Source organism: Ochotona princeps, chromosome 13 (genome assembly GCF_030435755.1).
Source record: "Ochotona princeps isolate mOchPri1 chromosome 13, mOchPri1.hap1, whole genome shotgun sequence".
NCBI lineage: Eukaryota > Metazoa > Chordata > Mammalia > Lagomorpha > Ochotonidae > Ochotona > Ochotona princeps.
In genome coordinates this window covers 27,656,779-27,677,449 of record NC_080844.1, presented here as the reverse complement: position 1 = coordinate 27,677,449, position 20,671 = coordinate 27,656,779, and the positions used below count along the sequence as shown (strand labels likewise).

Below are 20,671 nucleotides of genomic sequence, written 5' to 3'. Positions count from 1 at the left end.
GTTTTGAACAGAAATTAAAGAGAAATCCCAGGAATTAGAAGGCTAAAAATTAGTCAAGGTAAAGTAGATAGAGACATTTACAGAGGGTTAAACTCAGCAGAAAAATAGTGAGTGAATTTTCACCTGGTACTATGTATGCAGCTGTGCTTAGGAAAAATAGCTTATTATTTGCAACTAACCCATGCACATTTTCCTGAATGCCTTAAATTGGATTACTTAAAATATCTAACAAAGCGTAAGTGCTGTGTCATCAGCTGTTATGTTGTATTGGTTAGGGTACAACAACAAGAAGCATGGCTGCACACATGTGGTACAGCGCTACTTATGTTAGTTCTGATTGAAGGACTTCAAGGATGTAAAACCTGTGGGTTTGGAAAATGAAATATATACAAAAAGTGAAATAATCCAGAAAAGATTTTTTTAAAGATTAGTATGAAGAGAAAGCAAATAAATTATGCAAGCATGACTTCTGAGTAAACATTTTGTTCTTGATCAACTCTCTCAGGTGGTCAAACATACACTTTACCACCTGGATTTATTTCTTAAGAGGTGAAACAAATCAAAGATTCATAATTCTCATATCTTTCTTTTGGACAAAGAAGTAGGACAGTTGAGTAGAGTATATAAATTAAATAAGTATCGTACAAATTTGGTTATTAATCATTTAAAGCCATCACCAAAATAAATAATGACTTACGGTTCCTAATGTATAGGTATTGGTACAACCAAGAAAAGCCCCAGAGTTCAATAACTCCAAATGGTATTTTCTGTAATAACAAATTATTATGTAGGATTAACAATGTTGGTATTTTGTGTTGGTATTCATCTTTAGAAATTTATCTTAACTAGGAGATTCAAACTATTTCAGTCCATGCCAAATTTATAAGCCAGCAGCACGTATCAGTGCTAAGTTTGTGAGTAGATTGCCTGTTGGATAACTTTATGAATTGGAAAAGATCTCAGTGTTCTCTGAGTCTATTTGCAAGATCCACCATTTTTTAAAGCTGAAAATCTAATCAGCATCTACAAAAATCTGTTCCATTCAAGTATACTGTACTAAATGAGGAAAACTGGCTAATGTTGGGAATAAGTTCTCCTTTGTAAGGAACATAATTAAAAACTGTTAAAATTTAGCTATTTTTATATGATTAAATTCAATGCATCTACCAAATGAAACTCACAGGAAAAGAGATGATGTAATTCAAAGCATGAATGTGCCCTGTCAGAATATCACATACAACAAGAAAGACAGTGTCAATAAAATGTAAGGTACATAGACAGTTGTAAAATAAGTAAACTTTCAAGTGTGCAAAAGTTGTTAGAAGAAAGTGCTATGTGTATACCTGGTTCTCAAATATTTGTTTCAGAAACTTTCAGATGATAGAAAAACTAGAAAACAGAAAATTAATAAAGGCTAAATATAAAACCTTATTATTTTACATTATATCCTTGTTATACCACTGCCAGGTCAGAGACAATTTAATTATTATCATCATGTGATAGAATATACATGGAGGTAAACAATACCACAAAGGCTGATGTATCCTGAACCATAAAAAAAGACTCTTCAAGTATACTGTGGGTTCATGTTTCATCTCATATCCCAGGCACTCAAGGTTATTGATGAACTTGCATGCAGGTAACATGACTTTCTATCACTTCTGACACATATGTTAATAAACCCTGCATAACTACCTTTACTAGTCAATACTTGGAGATCTTACTAAAGAAATAAAAACTGAATTCACAAAAGTAAATCCCATCAATCCCATCACTGACATAATTTAAAAAAATTATTTCAATGTCCTGAATATATGTTAGAAGATGAAGTCAATTCATTAGTGTTACTTGTCTTGGGCTAGCCAAAGTATAGATGGCTAAAAATACACTTGTGGTCTCTTCTTCACTTTATATTTTAGTGACCCATACCGCATCTGCAAAGAGAAATTTGTTATTAAGAATTACCTGATTGCTTTTTAAAATAGTGGGACTTAATAATTTATAATCATAGCAATTTTTAACCTTTCTGATATAATGAATCCGTTATCCTCTAAGTACGTATAAGCCAGTGCTACTTCTATGAATGGGGCTGATGTCCTGTGAGACACATGCTCCGGTGACTACCACTAACAAAACCACCATGATAGGATGTGAATGAATACTGATCCTATAGACCTGAGCCCAGGCTCAGTCTTCCACTGTTCACTGGGCACAATGATGATATGCCTTTATGGAGCAACTTGTACAGTTTATTTATTCTGATTGAAAGCAAAACTGTGCAGCTAATTTTATGGTTGCTTTTCTTGTTTATGCAAAGGCTCACCACTGGGTATTCATGATAATCATGTGATTAAGCTCATGTGGGAAATGCCATTCTGTCTGTACTGAGACTCAGAATTTACCGTTTTTCTCATTTCCAGATATTCAAGCCCATCTGATCTTAAAGGATTTTACCTGTAAACTGTTGCTGTCTCAACAGCCAAATCCTTCACTTTTAAAAAACTTATACCCTAAATGATACCCAGCGGGGAAATCCCTTACCCCGTCACCGGGACCACAGCCCTGCCCTGGACTGACCTCTTTTCGGCCTTTAATGGTTTTCACGGATTTCATGCTCTGTGATCTTCGAAGCCCTTTATGTGTTAACATTTCATCATCTGAATATGGTCCATCCGTTTTTTCATCTGTGTCATCTTCTCTATCTCTCAGTGGAATTCCATAACCTAAGCAAGATGTTGGAAACAGTGGGTTTGGGTAAAGAGACGTTAGTCAGCACTGGCTCCTCACTCGGCTGGCTAGCCTCTGCCTGGTGGGCGTCCGCGCACTGCTCCCCTCACACCTGCGACGTGTTCCTTGGAGCCACCCATTCATTTGTAATCTTTGCCCTCCTGCTCTTCCAGATGAAGCCTGTTAATCACTCCCTCCAGGAAGCTTCCTCTGACCATGCTTATTTTTCTCATTCATTTTTCAGGATGCTTAAAAAAGCATTTATTTCTGAGTAGGTAAAGCGTGCATCTTGTTAAAAAGTATAGATAGAGGTGCAGTCATACCCAAGCATCTGTGAGCTTTCTTTATCTATGAGTTCCACATCTGAGGATTCAACCAACCCTGGACTGAATATATCTGGGGGAAAACTGTATACAATGTGTCCAGGCATTTTTTCCCTTGGAAAATACTTCCCAACCAATAGAGAATTGCAACTATTTCTGCAGCTGTTAGACTGTGATAGGTATTAGGAGTAATCTGGGGATGGTGTGAGTGTACAGGAGGATGTGCTCAGGTTATACTCAAACACTGTACCATGTCTATGTGAGGGACTGGAGCATCTGCAGATTTTGGTGTCCCTGGAGTAGGGGAGCCAGAGGCGGGACTTCTCAACCAGAGCTTCCTGAAGTGTTGAAGGATGACTGTGTGGCCAACAGTTTCTTCCCACCCTCTCTCCTTTTCAGGGATTCTAAACAACCCCAACCTCCGTCACTCTCACTCTTGCCTTTTTTTAGGAATTCAGTGTGTTCCTCCCTCCCCCGTGCAGCCATGTGATATATCTTTTGAAAAGTGTAGGTATGGTAAGGTGAACTTAGTGAGTGAAGAAAGACCCAAACAGGTTAGTCTGCCTCTTGGGCAAATGCACGTGGCAGGTGATGTAGACAGCAGCCCAGCTCTGTAGCAGATGCTGAAATAAAAATCTAATGAGGCCTATGACAGTGATTAGAAACAGCACAGGCAATGAAGATAAATTAATGTTGAGCATCAGAACAGGAAGTGAGAACCATGCGGGTGTGCTGCCAGGTTGCTTTGTGGAGCTGCAGTGATCCACAATTGGCCACTGTGCAAACATCCAGGCTGTCCAGCCAGTTACCAGGGAGTCTGACAGCACCCCAGAGGTGGGACCCAGGCACAAGAACTCTCCCTTCCCTAAAGCAGAGAGGTTCTCAAACTGGCCCAACTGGAGTTTGATTCAGAAGGCCCGGGGAGGATGTGAAGGTACATTTCTGGTAAGCTTTCTGCTGACTCGTACTGATGGTCTGGGCCCACACTTGGAGTTCCACTGCCTGAGGCTCCTGTAGGCAGTAGGCAATACTGGGTAGGTTATAAAAACAAGGGAGGCTACAAGGCCTTGTGAAGTTTCAAATTCTCCTTCTATAAAGATAAGGATCATAAATACTGTAATCTTAAGAGAAGAAAAAGCAGAAGGGCTTCCAAACTCAGGAATAGGCAAGGGACGGACTTCATGCACAAGAAAGAAAAATGCACCGAATACATGTTTATACATCCGCTCTAACTGCTCTCCTGGGGCGCAAAGAGCTTCAGACTCTTACGCAGGTGCAGGGTCCCAAAGCCTTGGGCTGTCCTTGACTGCTTTCCCAGGCCACAAGCAGGGAGCTGGATGGGAAGTGGAGCTGCCGGGATTAAAACTGGCGCCCATATGGGATCCCGGGGCTTTCAAGGCGAGGACTTTAGCCGCTAGGCCACGCCGCCAGGCCAGAGCTTCAGACTCTTTAAGCAAGCCACAAGAGCTGCTAGTAAGCATCTTACTCTGACACTGATACCAACAACTGTAAATACAGCTTCAGCCTTTGCAACCATGTGGGCAGTGAACCAGAGGACGGAAGATCCCCCTCTCTCCTTTTTTCTCTGTAACCCTGTCTTTCCAATAAACACATTTTTAAAGAAAAAGGAAAATACGCATGCAGGAAGCCTGAGAAATGAAACTGCTATGTCTCATGGAAATGAGGATTTCGGTACTTTTCAGTGTCTTCATTTTCTTTCTTATTTTCTAATTTTTAATTCAAAGTTGTGCTTCTCCAACAGTGGGGGAGGGTAAACAAAAAGAATACTTTCTAGATTGTCCTTTCTAGATTTTTCCCTATGGTTATTGCTTACATAGTATGTACCCCTACGCCAACTTGGTAAAGCACAGAATAAGCAATCAAAGCAAGAATCAGAAAGGAAGCAATTGTGATGAAATATACATATGTATATTAATATATATATATTTTTTTCTCAGGGGCACGAGTTTGGCATGGCAGTTTAGTTGCTGCCCACATCAGAATGCCTGCTTTGAGTCCTGTCCCCTGTGCATCTGACAGAGCTTCTGTTCATGTGCACCCAGGGAGGCAGTCTATGTTGCCCCAGTACTTGGGTCCCTCCACCCATGGGGAAGCCCAAACTGAGTTTTGGGGCCCTGCCTTTGGCCTGACCCAGGCCTGGTCCTGGTGATTAGTTGGAGAGTGAAGTAGCAAACAGAATATTTGTTTTTCTAATAAAATGAAGAATAAAAAAAAAGTTTTTGACGGCCAATTATATAGCCTATAACTACACTTCATACATAGTGCTTTATGTATCAATTGCTGTATTAATTGCTACTTGTTTTGTATGACAGAAACTGAAATTTTACATAGTACTTGCTTTTACATCTCATTCTTTCCTAATTCCAGCTGTAAAATATATAGTTATATATATAATTGCTTATTATATATTATCATACACACAGCTTACTATAGTTCCAGAAGACTTATGAATTGCTTTGTTAATCCAAAAGCTATTTTTAAAATTCTATAGCATTGGGCCCGGCGGCGTGGCCTAGCGGTTAGAGTCCTCGCCTTGAACGCCCCGGGATCCCATATGGGCACCAGTTCTAATCCCAGCAGCTCCACTTCCCATCCAGCTCCCTGCTTATGGCCTGGGAAAGCAGTTGAGGACGGCCCAATGCATTGGGACACTGCACCTGCGTGGGAGACCTGGAAGAGGTTCCTGGTTCCCGGCTTCGGATTGGCGCGCATCGGCCCGTTGCAGCTCACTTGGGGAGTGAATCATCGGACGGAAGTTCTTCCTCTCTGTCTCTCCTCCTCTGTGTATATCTGGCTGTAATAAAATGAATAAATCTTTAAAAAAAAATTCTATAGCATAGCAAGACATTGTGCTTAATACTTGTGATACAATGATGAAAAATATGGCGTTTTCACTGAAGAAACCTGCAGTCTAGTGGAGGAAGCCAACTCTAAGGAGTATTCCACCAACTGTAATAAATGCTGTAAGCAGAAGAGAAGGAGGGGGTGCTCCCAGAGCACACAGCAAGGTCATCACCTGCTCCCAGGCCTGGGGTAAGAGCATTGGGTTACAGGACCTTGCAGGAGGTGATGACTGAGCTAAAACCTGAGAGACTCATCATTCTCTAGAGCTAGCATGTGACAGCCGGGAGAGGGGCCAGGGGGCTAATCCCCTTCAGAGAGCAGCGGGGTGGGAGGCGGTGGAGTGCTTTAACCAGAAGGGCAGTATGATTCGATTTGGGTCTTGTAAAATATTCTTCTTGGACTTCAGAGAAAGAATTAAAAATGGATGAGACTAAAGGCAGGGAGCCTGGGCAGGGAGATTGCTGCAAAACAGCAGCCAGGAAATGATGGAGTCTAAGAACTGGGGACCAGCAGTGCTGCAGGAAGACTTTTACAGGAGACTGAACTGACACATTTAACTTCCTCATCAATCAATCAACAACTAGGTAAGACACTAGAACCAAATAACCAAACATTTTCATTAAAGTACACAGTTTCTATATAAATTAAAACTGAAATTTAAAAGTTTTACAAAATGAAGAGTATTTTATTTCTGAATTTAATAGACTATTAAAAATTATTTATTTTCACATATTGAAAGGTTGGAGGAAGAGAGAGAGAATATTTTTTTTCATGCACTGGTTCACTTTCCATATGTCTGCAACAGCCTGAGCTGGGTCATGTCAAAACCAAGGCCCCAGAACCTACCCAGGGGACCAGTACTGTGGTACAAGAGTCCCAGCTGCTCTACTTCCTTTTTACAAAAAGATTTATTTATTTTTATTGGAAAGGCAAATCAGATTTACAGAGAGAAAACAGATCTTCCATCCACTGGTTCCCTCCTCAAATGGTTGCAACGGCTGGAGATGAACTGATCTGAAGCTGAGAACCAGGAGCTTATTCTAGGTTTCTCATGCAGGTGCAGGTCCCAAGGCCTTGGGGCATCCTCTACTGCTTTCCCAGGCCACAAGCAGTATGCTGAATGGGAAGCAGAGCAGCTAAGATAGGAACCAGCACCCAAATGGGATCCCAGTGCTTGCAAGGTGAGGACTTAGCCATTGTGCTGGGTCCCTGTACCCATGTGGGAGACCTGGAAGAAGCTCCTGGCTCCTGGCTTCAGACTGGCCAAGATCTGGCTGTTGCAGCCATTTGGGGAGTGAATTAGTGGATGGACGATCTCTCTCTTTGTCTCTCCCTCTGTTTCTCTGGAAAAAATAAAAACAAAAACAAAGAACTCAACCCACATCTCCATGTGTATGGTGGAACCCAAGCATTTGTGTATTACTTCCTGCCTCCAAGGATATCTGTGTATCAGCAGGAAGCTGCTAAGATGTGAACTAGGCACTCCCATTTGGAATGCCAGTGTTCCAAATGGTGACCGTAACTGCTGTGCCAAATACCTACTCCTACAATACTTCAAAAAGAATAAAAATCCTACTTCTAAGAGCCAGACATCTGTGAACATGTTAGCAATACCCTTGCAGATCTTACGTGTGTGTACACAAGATAATTTTGCTCTCATTAAACTGGGTTTCCACAATACTGGATAACAACACGTCATGCTGTTTGCTGGTTTTCATTTTCTACATCAAATAAACCATCTTTTTGCTTACTGGTTTATCCTGGACATTTGATTTGTGTCAACATTTGTTACTATAAGCAAATTGAATTAACAGGTACATAACCTTTGAACAGTGACTGTTTCCCCATGATATATTCCTAGAAGTTCCTTGGAAACTTAAAGGGAAGAAATGTTGATGATCACTGCCAGATTATCACTCCCAAGGATTACTCCAATAAACTCCAAGAGCATGAGAGCATGTGTCCCGACACGCTTGCTGCGGTGTTGTTAAAACATGTCCATACATTCCCTTACACTCTTCTTTCTTTCCCTTAAATGTCAGACTTTGGACGTATCTCAACAAATTGCTACAGCGATTCGGTAGAAGTGACACTGCAGGACCTCTGCCAGTTTCTCCTGGGACTCTGCTACTAAAAAAAGTCCAAACAGTGGCTGCCTGCTCCAGCCACTGCAGCCACCAGCTGTTGGACCCCAGACCTGTGAGCTCTGCTCTGAGATTACAGCTCCAGCCCCAGCTGCTCTCCAGCCACAGCTGCTAAGAACCCACACAAGAACTGCTTTGTGGAGGCCAGTCAACCCCAGACTCATAACCAAAATAAAAGACCCTGTCTTAAGCCACTGTTTTGAGGTGTTTTGTTATGCAGCGACAAATAACTTCACAGTCACCAACAGAAAGAAAGAAAGCAAAAATAAGCTTTTTTTTTTTTTTTTTTTACTAAGATCATAAGCAAAAATTACCATTACTACTAGTTATTGTTTTTTTTTGACTACCTGAGGCAGAAATTTTTCAGGTATTTCTTGTTTGGTTGTATTCTTAGGTACAACTGATAACAGCTGGTTTCTAAGGATTTCTGGACTGTGGAAAATCAGAACACTTTGCTTCTAACACGAATGTAGTATGTCTGATGGTTTATAGTCTGTCTTTTTTAAGGATTATTTTTGGTGTGCTTTCCCCCAATATGTTAAGTTTATAAATATATTTTTGATGTAGAAACTTAGTTGTTTTTTTTTTTGCTATGTTTTGTCATTCTGATGTTATGCTAAAGAGGGTTTATATCTGGAAACTATAAAAATATACACATGAGTTTCCTGCTTCATGGTTTAGTCACATTAGATCAATCTGTTAGGAATTTGTCCTGATCAAAGGTTTAAGGTCAAGGCCTTATAAGTCCTCTAACTTACTAAGCAATCGGCCTTTGTCCAACTAATTGAAATGTTCTCTTTCTCATGTGAGAAAATACCTGGACATGAAGCTATCTTAACTATGATCATCTTCACTTTACCTGTTCCAGTCTTAAAACCATACCACCTTATTAACATCTGGAGAGAAGATCTCTTTTTCTGTTTCTCGCTTTCTGCAACTCTGCCTTTAAAATTAAAGTATCTTAAAAAAAGAAAAAAAGGCGGGTCTGGTGTGGTAGCCTAGTGGCAAAACTCCTCCTTTTACATGTGCCGGGATCCCATTTGTGTGCCAGTTCGTATCCCAGCTGCTCCATTTCCCATCCAGCTCCCTGCCTGTGGCCTGAAAAAGCAGTAGAGGGTGGCCCAAAGCTTTGGGACTGCACCTGCATGACATGGGGGATGAACCAGTGGATGGAAGATCTTTGTCTCTCCTCTCTGTAAATCTGACGTTCTAAATAAGTAAATCATTTCTTAAGCCTAAAATTATCATAAGATAAGCTTTGGGAAAAGAATTTTCTGTCCTTTGAAAAGCAAAGCTCAGAATATAACCCATTCTGTAGACAACTTGGAAATTGAGCAAAGTGATGCATATTATAATTTTCATTTTATGGTTTTCTTGTACTGCTGTATCTTGCTCTATATCTTTATAAATCTTAAATTATTTTCACTTTATGACTTGAAATTTAAGAAAAGAACTAAGCAGCACCTCAACATCTTAAAATATTTTAGTTGTAGCAATTTAAAGGATAAATAGCATTAAATAATATGAGCTTTCATAGTCATAATATTCTTTTCAGTTAGATAACTGAAATACAATTGGTAACCAGTTCTAGAGTTATCATTAGGCAACTGATAAAGGAGTCCAATAGCTTGTCTAATCCAGTAAACTATAATATATACAACAGATCCTGTAGTTAAAATCAGTATCTAATTTTAGGTGTGTAGTAAGAAACGCCGATATTAGACTATTTTTGGGATTATTAATGCATTAATAAGGCCTACAATTAAATTCTAAGTTCAGCAGTTTCTCCTTCTTAAAGGCATTACTAGCTCAGTTAGTGGTGAATTACTTCCTTTTAGGTAACAGCCAATATGTTATCAAGGTACTAATTTACAGGGGAACTTGGAAGAAAGGTTCATCATTTTTTCATTATAAGGAGAGATTTATTTTATCTTTCAAGCTGCTTTTAACTATAAAGATGGCTTTCCATTTGCCTCAAAACTACTATTTTTAAAAATCCATTGCATAATGCTTTAATATTTTTATCAGCATAAACAGATTTCATAGATAAAATCCTAAGATAACCTGCTTCCATCCCTCCTCCAACACCCCCAAAACTTCTACTCTTCGACCCTGTCCTTTATTTCATAAGAAGTACCCTGAAGATCTTAGTTCTTAGCCCTACTGTGAAGTAAAACTTTCTTTTTTCTTTTTAAGGATTTATTTTCATTACGAAGTCAGATATACAGAGAGGAGCAGAGACAGAGAAGATCCCCCTTCTGCTGGTTCACTCCCCAAGTGGCTGCAATGGCAGGAGCTGAGCTGATCCAAATTCAGAAGTCCCCGGAGCCTCCTCTGGGTCTCCCACATAGGTGCAGGGTCCGAAGGCTTTGGGCCATCCTCCACTGCTCTCCCAGGCCACAAGCAGGGCTACCTGGATTAGAACCAGCAGCCACATGGGATCCCGGTGTGTACAAGGTGAGGACTTTAGCCCAAGGCCACGATGCAGGGCCCGAAGTAAAACTTTCTTAAGTGCGATAAAATGACTAAGAAACTGTCTTATTAGTGTGTATGTTTCTAAGACTACAACAGTTTACCAAAGTTTTGGTATATAGCAACCATGACAAACTCATAATTCATACAGAATATGCCCACAAGTTAGCTCTTGAAGTAGAATATTTCAATAGATTCCACTGGAGTTCCAAATTGAGTCATTTTTCATCATCTGCCTCAGACTGTTTATCTTGTGAGTCAACATTCTTGCTTATTCGCAGCACTTACAGTAGAGGATATTTTACCTGTAACTAAGCTTGGATGTCAGTACTGTTTGTGTAGAAAGCGAAAGCGGTCTGCACCAAGGATGTTGGTAAGGAGGTGGTGGTGACCACGCCATTGTACCCCACAATTGGTAGCAGCACAAGAGTCTACTGCTAAAGTTTTAGCTGGATGTTCTCCAATTCCAGCAACAGCCAAGTGCTTACCTTATTTAAAGAACATGGGAGAGAGGTGTGGGGCAGTGCGTTAACCCGCTTCCTGTGACACTGGCATCCCATTTGAGCATGGGTTCCCAGCTGCTCAATTTCTGAACCAGCTGCCTGCTAATGTGCCTCAAAAAGCAGCAGAAGATGTCCCGAGTGCTTGGGCCCCTGTGACAGTGTGTGAGGTCCAGATGGAGTGTTTTCAGCCTGGCCCAGTTATGCTATTGCAGCTTTAGCATCCATCCTGATCCCCAAGCTCAGTCATGAAGGACTTGCGGGTTACAGTGAGTGAGCTCACCTGCTGACTCGCCAGGGCCTGCTTTACTCTTCTTCTTCCCTTCCGGTAGAGGCTGGTATGGTCTCTGGCCCACAGGCTCATCTCCTTGGATGGCTGTTAAGTCATGCATACTGAAACTTCTTAAACGTTCAGTTATGGCGCCTTGGCTCTATTTGACAGAGAAGTGATAGAACTGAGGAAAAACACACTTTAAAATATTTAGCATGCTTACATATAACATCAGAAGTTTGGAAACATTTTAATATATAAAATAACATTTTGTGACATTAACAACATGCCTGTATGTTTTATTATGCGGCTTTCAAGACTTCTGGAAGAATCATGCAATGAACACTTATCCGTGAGAATACTTCAAAAGGTTGGTGGAGAACAGGATTGAAATTATTTTAGTGCAAAATGTTTTGAAATACATGCATAATTATTTCATAATATGCATTGCCACAAACTTTGTAAGGACCTCTCAATATGTAAGAATTGCAAAAATCATTTGCATCAAAATAAACTTTAATTCTATTTTCCTTGAACTTTCAGTATGCTGTCCTTTATCCCACATCTATCCATCTATCAGCCCTCTTTCACTTTTTCATGCCTTTCAAAGGAAGAGGCAGGCATTAATACATTTCAGCACAATTTGAACAAGTAAACACATGTATGCTGAGGCTACACTTAAGGAAAAAAGTTAAAACTTGCACTTTGGGGCTCAGATTTATGACTTAGAACTTTTTACAGTAGAAGAGATATTTTTTAAAGGTAAAATTAACTCAAGAGTGGTAATGGCTTTACCTAGAACAAGGCAAAAGGCAAAAAACAAAACAAAACAAAATAAAAACAAAATTAAAAAGCCAGAAAAGCAAAGGAATCCTGAACATGAAGCATTTAGTTAACGCATTCACTGTCTGAAATGACAGGTTGGCTACTACACAGTTTAGTTTTATATTATTTTGCCTTACCAATATGCTAAGCACAGAAAGGTTACCTAAATTTACTTTTTTCTTTCTTTTTTTTTAATATTTATTTATTTTTATTACAAAGTCAGATATACAGAGAGGAGGAGAGACAGAGAGGAAGATCTTCCGTCCAATGATTCACTCCCCAAGTGACCGCAACAGCCGGTGCTGTGCCAATCTGAAGCCAGGAGCCAGGAGCTTTTTACAGGTCTCCCACACGGGTGCAGGATCCCAAGGCTTTCAGCCGTCTTTGACTGCTTTCCCAGGCCACAAGCAGGGAGCTGGATGGGAAGTGGAGCTGCCGGGATTAGAACCAGTGCCCATATGGGATCCTGACGCGTTCAAGGCGAGGACTCTAGCCCCTCAGCGCCAGGCCCAACCTAAATTTACTTTTTTCAAACATAAACAGTCTTTTTTTAAAATTACACATATTTATGAGGTACTATGTGATTCATTACATGTATACATTGTGCAATATTCAATCAGGTCAACATATCTATTCTTTCAGGCATTTAACATATTTATAGTGAAAACAGCTAAAGTCCGACTTTCTAGTTTAAATTTAAATAAAAATTTAATTAAAATCCATTTCCTGATTTGCATTAATGTATTTCAAATGCCACATGTGCCTAGACACGACCGTATGGACGTGCGGATGGAGAAGGCTCGGGCCGCTGCAGCTCACTGGTCTTCACCTGGGTGGTGCTCCTCAGAAAGGTACGTTTGCTGAGTTTCTCAGATACAACCACATTTCCTACATTTCCTCTTAGTACAAAGCTTTGTAGGAAACAATTTCTAAAGTTATCCACTAAGTTTGCAGAGCATGTAGATGACTCAATTCTTATTCATAGGTGTATTAAAAATATTCTAAAGGTTTTTTACACTTCTTATTTCTTCTTTTCACACATGTGAATTTATGACAGTCTTAAGGTGTTACCATAGAAACTCATCCATAATGGCTCATCTCTACATTTCAAAGTCAAAGGTGTTACAAGTACTCGGGCATTACTGCTACCCCACCTTCTCTGCACAGAGGTCTTGACTCAGTCCTGGAGGCTGGTGATGGCCTGTGTCAAAGCTTAACGCCCTTGTAAGTAACGCCTTGGCTGAGCTTGGTATTTCTACCTTAGTTTTTTTTTTTTTTTTTTTTTTTAATGTTGTGACGTGGATTTTATGTTCTCAATACAAATAGTTGGATTTCACACATTTAAAAACATTTTCCTGGCACAGGTTCAATCCTTATCATTGCTTCTTCTTCTTCATCAGATATGATTGACTAATTAAATATTTCTGAAACAGATGTCTTGCTTTCCAGGAACGGTCATATTCTGCATCTCACGTGTATGCCCTGGCCCTCTGTTAGCGGTTCTTGACTTTGACCTACTGCCACACACAAGGCAAGCGACACACTCACACAGCTCTCCACTGACCCATGGGCAATTTTCAAAGTTAGTGCTTCCTAAACCCACCAACTCAAGAAAGTATATTTTGGAATCAGAACTCATTAAAGTGTCACTGAATCTGTTTAAGATTTATGATTATAAGAGAGTACTTGAAAAAGCTCATGGAAAATGGAATTAAAAGATAGTTAAAAAAAAAAAAAAGACTGGAGGGCCTGGCATGATAGTCTAGTGGTTAAATTCTCTCCTTGCTTGTGCCAGCATCTCACATGGGTGCCAGGTTCGTGTCCCAGCTGCTCCATTTCCCATCCAGCTCCCTGCTTGTGCCCAAAGCCTTGAGACCACGCACCTGTGTGGGAGAACAGGCAAGAAGCTCCTGGCCCCTGACTTTGGACCAGTCCATTTGCAGAGTGAATCAGCAGATGAAGATCCCTCTTTGTTTCTCCCCCTCTCCCCTCTCCCACACCACTCCAGAATTATGGCTTTCAAGTAAGATAAACAAATCTTTTTTTTGTTTTAAGTTAATTTGAAAGGCAGAATGGCAGAGAGGGACACAGACATCTTCCATCTGCCAGTTCACCCCTCAAATGCTTGTAAAAGCTGGAGGTAGGTTAGACTCAAGGCAAGAGCTCGGACTCCAGCTGGGTTTCTCATGTGGGGAGTTTGGGACCTAGATACTTGAGCTAGCATCTGCTGTCTCCCAGGCACTTTAGAAGGAAGCAGGATCAGAGGCTCACAGTAGTTGGGACTTGAACCAGGCACAACAAGGCACACTTAACCTACTGTGCCACAACACCCAGCCCAGAAAAATATGTTTTAGTGCAAAAATATTTGAAATCTGAAGCTTTTAAGCAGCATTAGTTGCAAACTACAGGTATAGTCATGGGAGACTTCACAAGCCAGCTCCGCAAGCTACCAGGGATCTGCTGCAGAAGGGCTGAATCCTGTGGCACCTGGGTGATCTGCTTACAGTCTGGATTTTAATTTAGCTCTTGAGTCACCGACTGTATTATTATTGCCAACGCCCAAGAGTTATCAATACCCTCAAGGTTTCAGGGAAGGTCACGTGCTGTAGGGAAAAGCAGTCCTGTGCAGAGAGCCTCCCATACTTCAGTGGTCATCGTCATCTTGGAAAGCTGCCTTTTCCGCTGGATTTTTTTAATGGGCACAGAACAGGACTAATATGAGAAGAGAGAATTAGTGCAGCATTATTATATAAGTTATAAGTACTCAATGCAATTTCTTAGACGTGAACTCCAATTATAAAATAATCTCATTCAGATGACAACTTCCACCCTCCAGTTTCATATCTTCAGTACAAAAGGTATGCTAATGAAGGAATTACATTTGCTATATAATCTGAGGGGCAATACCTTCTCTCTACGCCAGAATCCTAAATTGTAGGTATGAAATAGTTACAGGAATGCAGTATGGTTATGAGGAGACTGGGAAAATATGAAAAAAATTAAAACAGCATAATATTTCGGCAGGTGGAATGAGTGATCTTCCTGAAAAATCTATTTAACAGCACAAATTAATCACTGGTAATTCAATAACGCTTTTGATAATACTGTGATCTGTAAAATTTTTAGTTCCATTCTCACTCATGTGTCCGTTATCCAATGCCTTGCTCATATCATTTAGAGAAAGTGGTCTATCACGTTTGAGGGCACAAAAGGGCACTCGGCTTGTGAAACATGTCAATGACATTGTTACACTGTGTTCAAGTTTGGTTTAAATTAATAATGCTTTATTTGTTTACTTCTGCTTGAGTTACATAATATTAAAACAAAATGAACGCAGAATGAAGAAATGTTCTAGCCTGAGGGATACAATATGATAAACAGCAGTCTTGGTCACATGAGAGCCGAAAGTGCATATACATTGTACAATGTTAAAACTGAGCCTCAAAAGCCAAGCAGAAACTAATAGAAAGATTATAACAAGAATCCAAGGTCAAGATTATTGAATATTCAGTAGGACAATTTACATTGAAACGTATTATCATTAGCAAAAGTGTCACTAATTCTGAATCAGATTGTTCAAATTCTCAGGCTTTGGGTTTGGGTGGGTACCAGCATCCAAGAGATCAATTACACCCACCTGCAGGATGTCTGAATGTGCACTCAGCCATCTAAGTGCACAGTGCACATCTGTGAAAAGGGAAGGCTAAGTCTAATTTTACACTTGAATAATTCTGCTTTTGTTTAAATGCTTCCTTTCCTGGGTAAACAGCATCAAGATCACTGCATTTTGTGTTAAGGAAATTTATTGTACTAATTGGCACTTCTGCATAAAACTTCAACCTATTTTTTCACATTTCTATTAAGAATATAAAAACATAATCAGTAAATCTTTGTAGTCTTGCAAGCATAGGATTTTTAAAAATAGAATAATTCTTAGTATACTGTTCAATAATGAATTGTCATTTAGCTCCATTTCTTGTTGATCCTTGACAGGTTACATTATAATTGCAGATAGGTTAGTTTTCAATTTTTAGGGAACTTCCATTTCTCTCTGGACATTAGTAATTAATCAGGTCAGGCCCGGCGGCGTGGCCTAGGGGCTAAAGTCCTCGCCTTCAACGCGTCAGGATCCCATATGGGCACTGGTTCTAATCCCGGCAGCTCCACTTCCCATCCAGCTCCCTGCTTGTGGCCTGGGAAAGCAGTCAAAGACGGCTGAAAGCCTTGGGACCCTGCACCCGTGTAGGAGACTTGGAGGATGTTCCTGGCTCCTGGCTTCAGATCGGCACAGCACCGGCCATTTCACTCACTTGGGGATTGAATCATTGGATGGAAGATCTTCCTCTCTGTCTCTCCTCCTCTCTGTCTCTGACTTTGTAATAAAAAATAAATCTTAAAAAAAAAGTAACTAATCAGGTCAAGCCCAGGATTGGAAATGACTGCCTTTGCATGATCATATATTTTAGTGTCTTTAAGATTAAAGGAATATGGGGACCAACACAGTAGCCAAGCAGATGAAGTTCTCGCCTTGAACAGACCAGGAACCCATATGGGCACAGGTTCTAATCCCGATGGCCCTGCTTCCCATCTAGCTCCCTGCTTATGGCATGGGAAACCACTGAGGATGACCAAAGCCCTTGGGACCCTGCACCCACGTGGGAGACCCGGAAGACACTCTGGTCTCCTGGCTTCGGATGAGCTCCATTCTGGCCATTGTGACTGCTTGGGGAGTGAACCATCAGATGGAAGATCTTCCTTTCTGTCTCTCCTCCTCTCTGTCTCTCTTCCTCTCTGTATATCTGACTTTCCAATCAAAAAAAACTTTTTAAAGATTATAGGAATATATGTTTACCAAAGAATGCTTGTGACAGAGAAACATAAAAATGAATAATAATTATTTGTAATTCCCATCCAAGCTATCGATATATACATTTTTTGCATATCTTTTTTGTCTGGGAAAAAATCTCTTCCAGTTCGGTATCACTGCTTAAGACATGCCAAGGGTTTCAAAAGTCAGATTTCACTTCTCTGTTCGACATGTGAGAAGATTATTTCTTGGGAAAATCAATGCAGACTGATTTGCCAAAATCTCACGACTAGTTAGTTGGCAGGACTAGTTAGTTGGCCAAAAAATCCAGATTAGCTCAACTGCTGCAGAATTGGATCTTCAGTGTAACCTTGCTTTCCTACATTGCAGGGAAGATTGGAGGAGCTGGTTTTCTCCCATCTCTGGACAAATGTTTGTTTGTAAAGTGGAAATAGTAAAGCAGCTGAATGACCTCTAAACTTTTCACAAATATAAAACCAAACAAAGCAAAACAACCAGCAAGGTGTCAGGATTTCTGCTCTGATCATGATCATTTGCATTCATCTCTACCTGTGAGGTTCTAGGTTCTGGCAGACCTATGGTCTCCTGCTGGGGAAGGCTTCAATACGCAGAGGCTGCCAGAGCAGAGGCACCGAGCCACTGGGGGTCAGTTAACATCCCTGTGCTTCGGCCGCCCTTCATCTGCCAGCAGGGCTGCTCGTCTGTACCCAGGCCAGCTGCCTTTCTCACGTGAAAAGTTACAGACTGTTGAACCTCCTCAGCAAAATCCTTGAAGGTCCTTTCCATGTTTATGCCTTGCTCAGCCAAAATAAACTTGCACAATGACCTTGCCGACAGATGCCTGGTAATGAGGTCACAGAACGGAGTAATATTTTCAGAAAATTGCTTTCCAAGGTAATAGATGCTCTGATTCGTTTCCTTTGCCTACTTTCGGCTTTCACAGGCTTAGGTGGTTTAACGCGACAACCACTCGGTATTGCTGTTCTTTAAAAGGTCACAACGAGATTCCATGAACTTTTAGCGTGGAAGGTATTTTTAACAAACTATATGTTACGCAATTTAAAAAAAATCTCAAAGCCTTATTGTTGGTTTTCTGGTAGTTTCTCCTTAACCTTGACCTATTTCCTATTGCAGTTTCAATTGACTCTGCAGTATGAAATGGGTGCTTCACTGATTGTTTTTGACATCTACAAATATGAAACTAATTTTCCCTACTTTAAAATAAGTACAGTATAAAGAGGCAAATAACAATAGGATATGTTGTGTTCAGCATATTTAATGAGTATTTCATTATAAAAAAGCTTTTTTAACATTTGAAAACAGAGTTACAGAGAGAAAGAGAGGGCGAGGTTCCATCCACTGGTTCACTCCCCACATCATTATAATATGTGAGATTGTGCCAGGCTGAAGCCAGGAACCTGGAACTTCTTCTGGGGCTCCCACATGGGTGGCAGGGGCCCAAGAACCTGGGGCTATCTGTACTTGAGCCTTAGTCTACTGATTTCCAATTAGCAAGGAGCTGGACTGGAAGTGGACATCTGGGTCTCAAACTGGTACCCATTAGGGATACCATTACTGCAAACAGTGGCTTAACCTACTATACCACAAAACTGGTCCCTTACTGACCATTTCTAGTGAATAAAGTATGAGGAGTCTTCAACAAGTTCATGGAAAATGAGTCTTATTAAAAAAAAATTGTAAGGCCCGGTACGGTAGCCTAGTAGCTAAAGTTCTCACCATGAACATGCCAAGATCCCATATGGGCACCAGTTCTAATCCCGGTGGCCTTGCTTCCCGTCCAGTTTCCTGCTTGTAGCCTGGCAAAGCAGCTGAGGATGGCCCAAAGCCTTAGGATCCTATACCCGCATGGGAGACCTAAAAGAAGCTCCTGGCTCCTGGCTTCGTTCAGATGAGCTTAGGTCTGGCCATTGTGGTCACTTGGGGAGTGAATCAGCAGAGGGAAGATCTTCTTCTCTGTATATCTGACTTGCAATAAAAATAAAAGAATCCATCACAGACAAGTGGGGACTGTCTCCATGACTTTCTATTGTGGCCTGTTTTTTGATTTGTTTTGCAGTAGTGACTTGGATGATTTTTATGCTGTCTACTTCCTGCCTTTGGGGTACAGGGGTGGTTTTCAGACATTAAATACATACATATAACAGTGAATCACAAAGGAAGGAGAAATAAGACAGCTTTTGTAATGTTTTGTATATATTTTAATAACAGGAGCCCATGGATGGACTCACAGTGATCAAAGATGAAATAAATTTTTCTGTTAGCGAGTACAGACAGACCTTAGCTCCAACGAGACGGTAGTGCGCCGGGGTAGGGGCTGTTTCTGTCTGGCTCACTGCTGCATCCCCGACCACCTAACATATATATAGTATTCCTTAAATAGACAGATGCTGAAGCAATGATATGCAGGATGCTAAATGTTAACAGAGGCCCAGTATGAGAAAAAAATGAACTAGGAAGCAATGAGGATAACAGGACATAGTGGGGGCTGCTGATGCCCCATGTATTATATTTGAAAGCAGGAGACACACTCAAAATAAAATAAGCCCCCTACAAAGAAGCTACACTATGTCCAAAAAAACAAGTATCTATTCACCAGAAGGACTAAAACTAAAATTAAATATTAAAGTGAGAGGCTGGCATTGCAGCACAGTGAGTAAAGCCAATACCAACAACCAGGTTCAAATCCCGGCTGTCCCACTTTTGATCCAGCTCCCTGTGAATGAACCCGGGAAAGCAGCAGAGGATGGTCCCAGTGCTTGGTGTCTGCATCCACAAGGGAGATCCAGGGTTTTTTGTTTTGTTTTTCAGTTTTTCTATATATAAGCATTTTGAATGATGCTGTAGGGTATGAAAAATCCAGACAGTGTATTCTTTGGTGTGTAAATAAATATCTGCACTTGGTTTGTAAAGTCCAACAACGCTAACAGCTTTATAGAACTAAAAAGCAACAGGCCCCTCCTCCTTGTTCCCTGCACATGGGACCAATTTTAAGTCAACTCTCTACTTTCCGAATCCAGGAGATGGAAATTTCAGCTCTCCTCCTCTTTCTTTCCCTTCCCCCATCCTCCTAACACAGACAATCCCAGCTACCAAACTCTTAGTCCCTGTTCTCCTTATTACAACATAAATGCTGTGTCCTGCTGAGCTCAGTTGTGCTGTTATATTGCCTTTCTTCTAAACTTCTGTTGTTTTCCCAGAATTCATGCCTGTGCCCCTCCCCCTCTTCCTTCCCATTTCCCATCCTCTCCCTCTTCACACTGTCTTAATACATGTTTCATGGCGCTCAGGGCTGAAGTGCAAGTGTGCTGGTACCAGCTGTGTGTAAGCCAGTATGTATTCTGACTGGGCACAGCTCAGACTGTCCCATCCCTGCACAGGGCTACACCCATCAGCAACTTTTCCCTGAGACATGCCTCTCGGTGTCTTTGATCCACCACGTCCAGTTTGGACCAGTTACACTTTGGACTTGCTGTATGGCATTCTTTGTGGAAATTCCTAACATCTCCCTTGTTTGTTAACCTGCTTGGCAGACCTCATAGGCTTCCATTCTTGTGGATTAATCCCTAGCTTCGGCAGAATACATTTACTCGCACTAGGAATGTAATAATTTTGTGACTTTCCAAGCTTAGAATTATAAAGCCAAATCTTCTTCCTGAATTCATACATGACTGATGAAGGGCACCTCTGTGTTATCA

The 20,671-nt window shown here is 40.9% G+C and overlaps 1 protein-coding gene across 1 annotated transcript in view; it reads right to left on the bottom strand.

The window, feature by feature from the left end:
• Positions 1-777: 777 nt before the first annotated feature.
• The window catches only part of REEP3 (receptor accessory protein 3), a 97,832-nt gene continuing 77,938 nt past the window's right edge, over positions 778-20,671 (bottom strand). The window contains exons 6-8 of the mRNA XM_058671963.1: positions 11,315-11,462; positions 2,578-2,723; positions 778-1,934 (exon numbers count right to left, since the gene is read on the bottom strand). Coding sequence (XP_058527946.1) covers positions 1,878-1,934; positions 2,578-2,723; positions 11,315-11,462 — 351 coding nt within the window. The 3' untranslated portion in view covers positions 778-1,877. The remainder of the gene's footprint in view (positions 1,935-2,577; positions 2,724-11,314; positions 11,463-20,671) is intronic.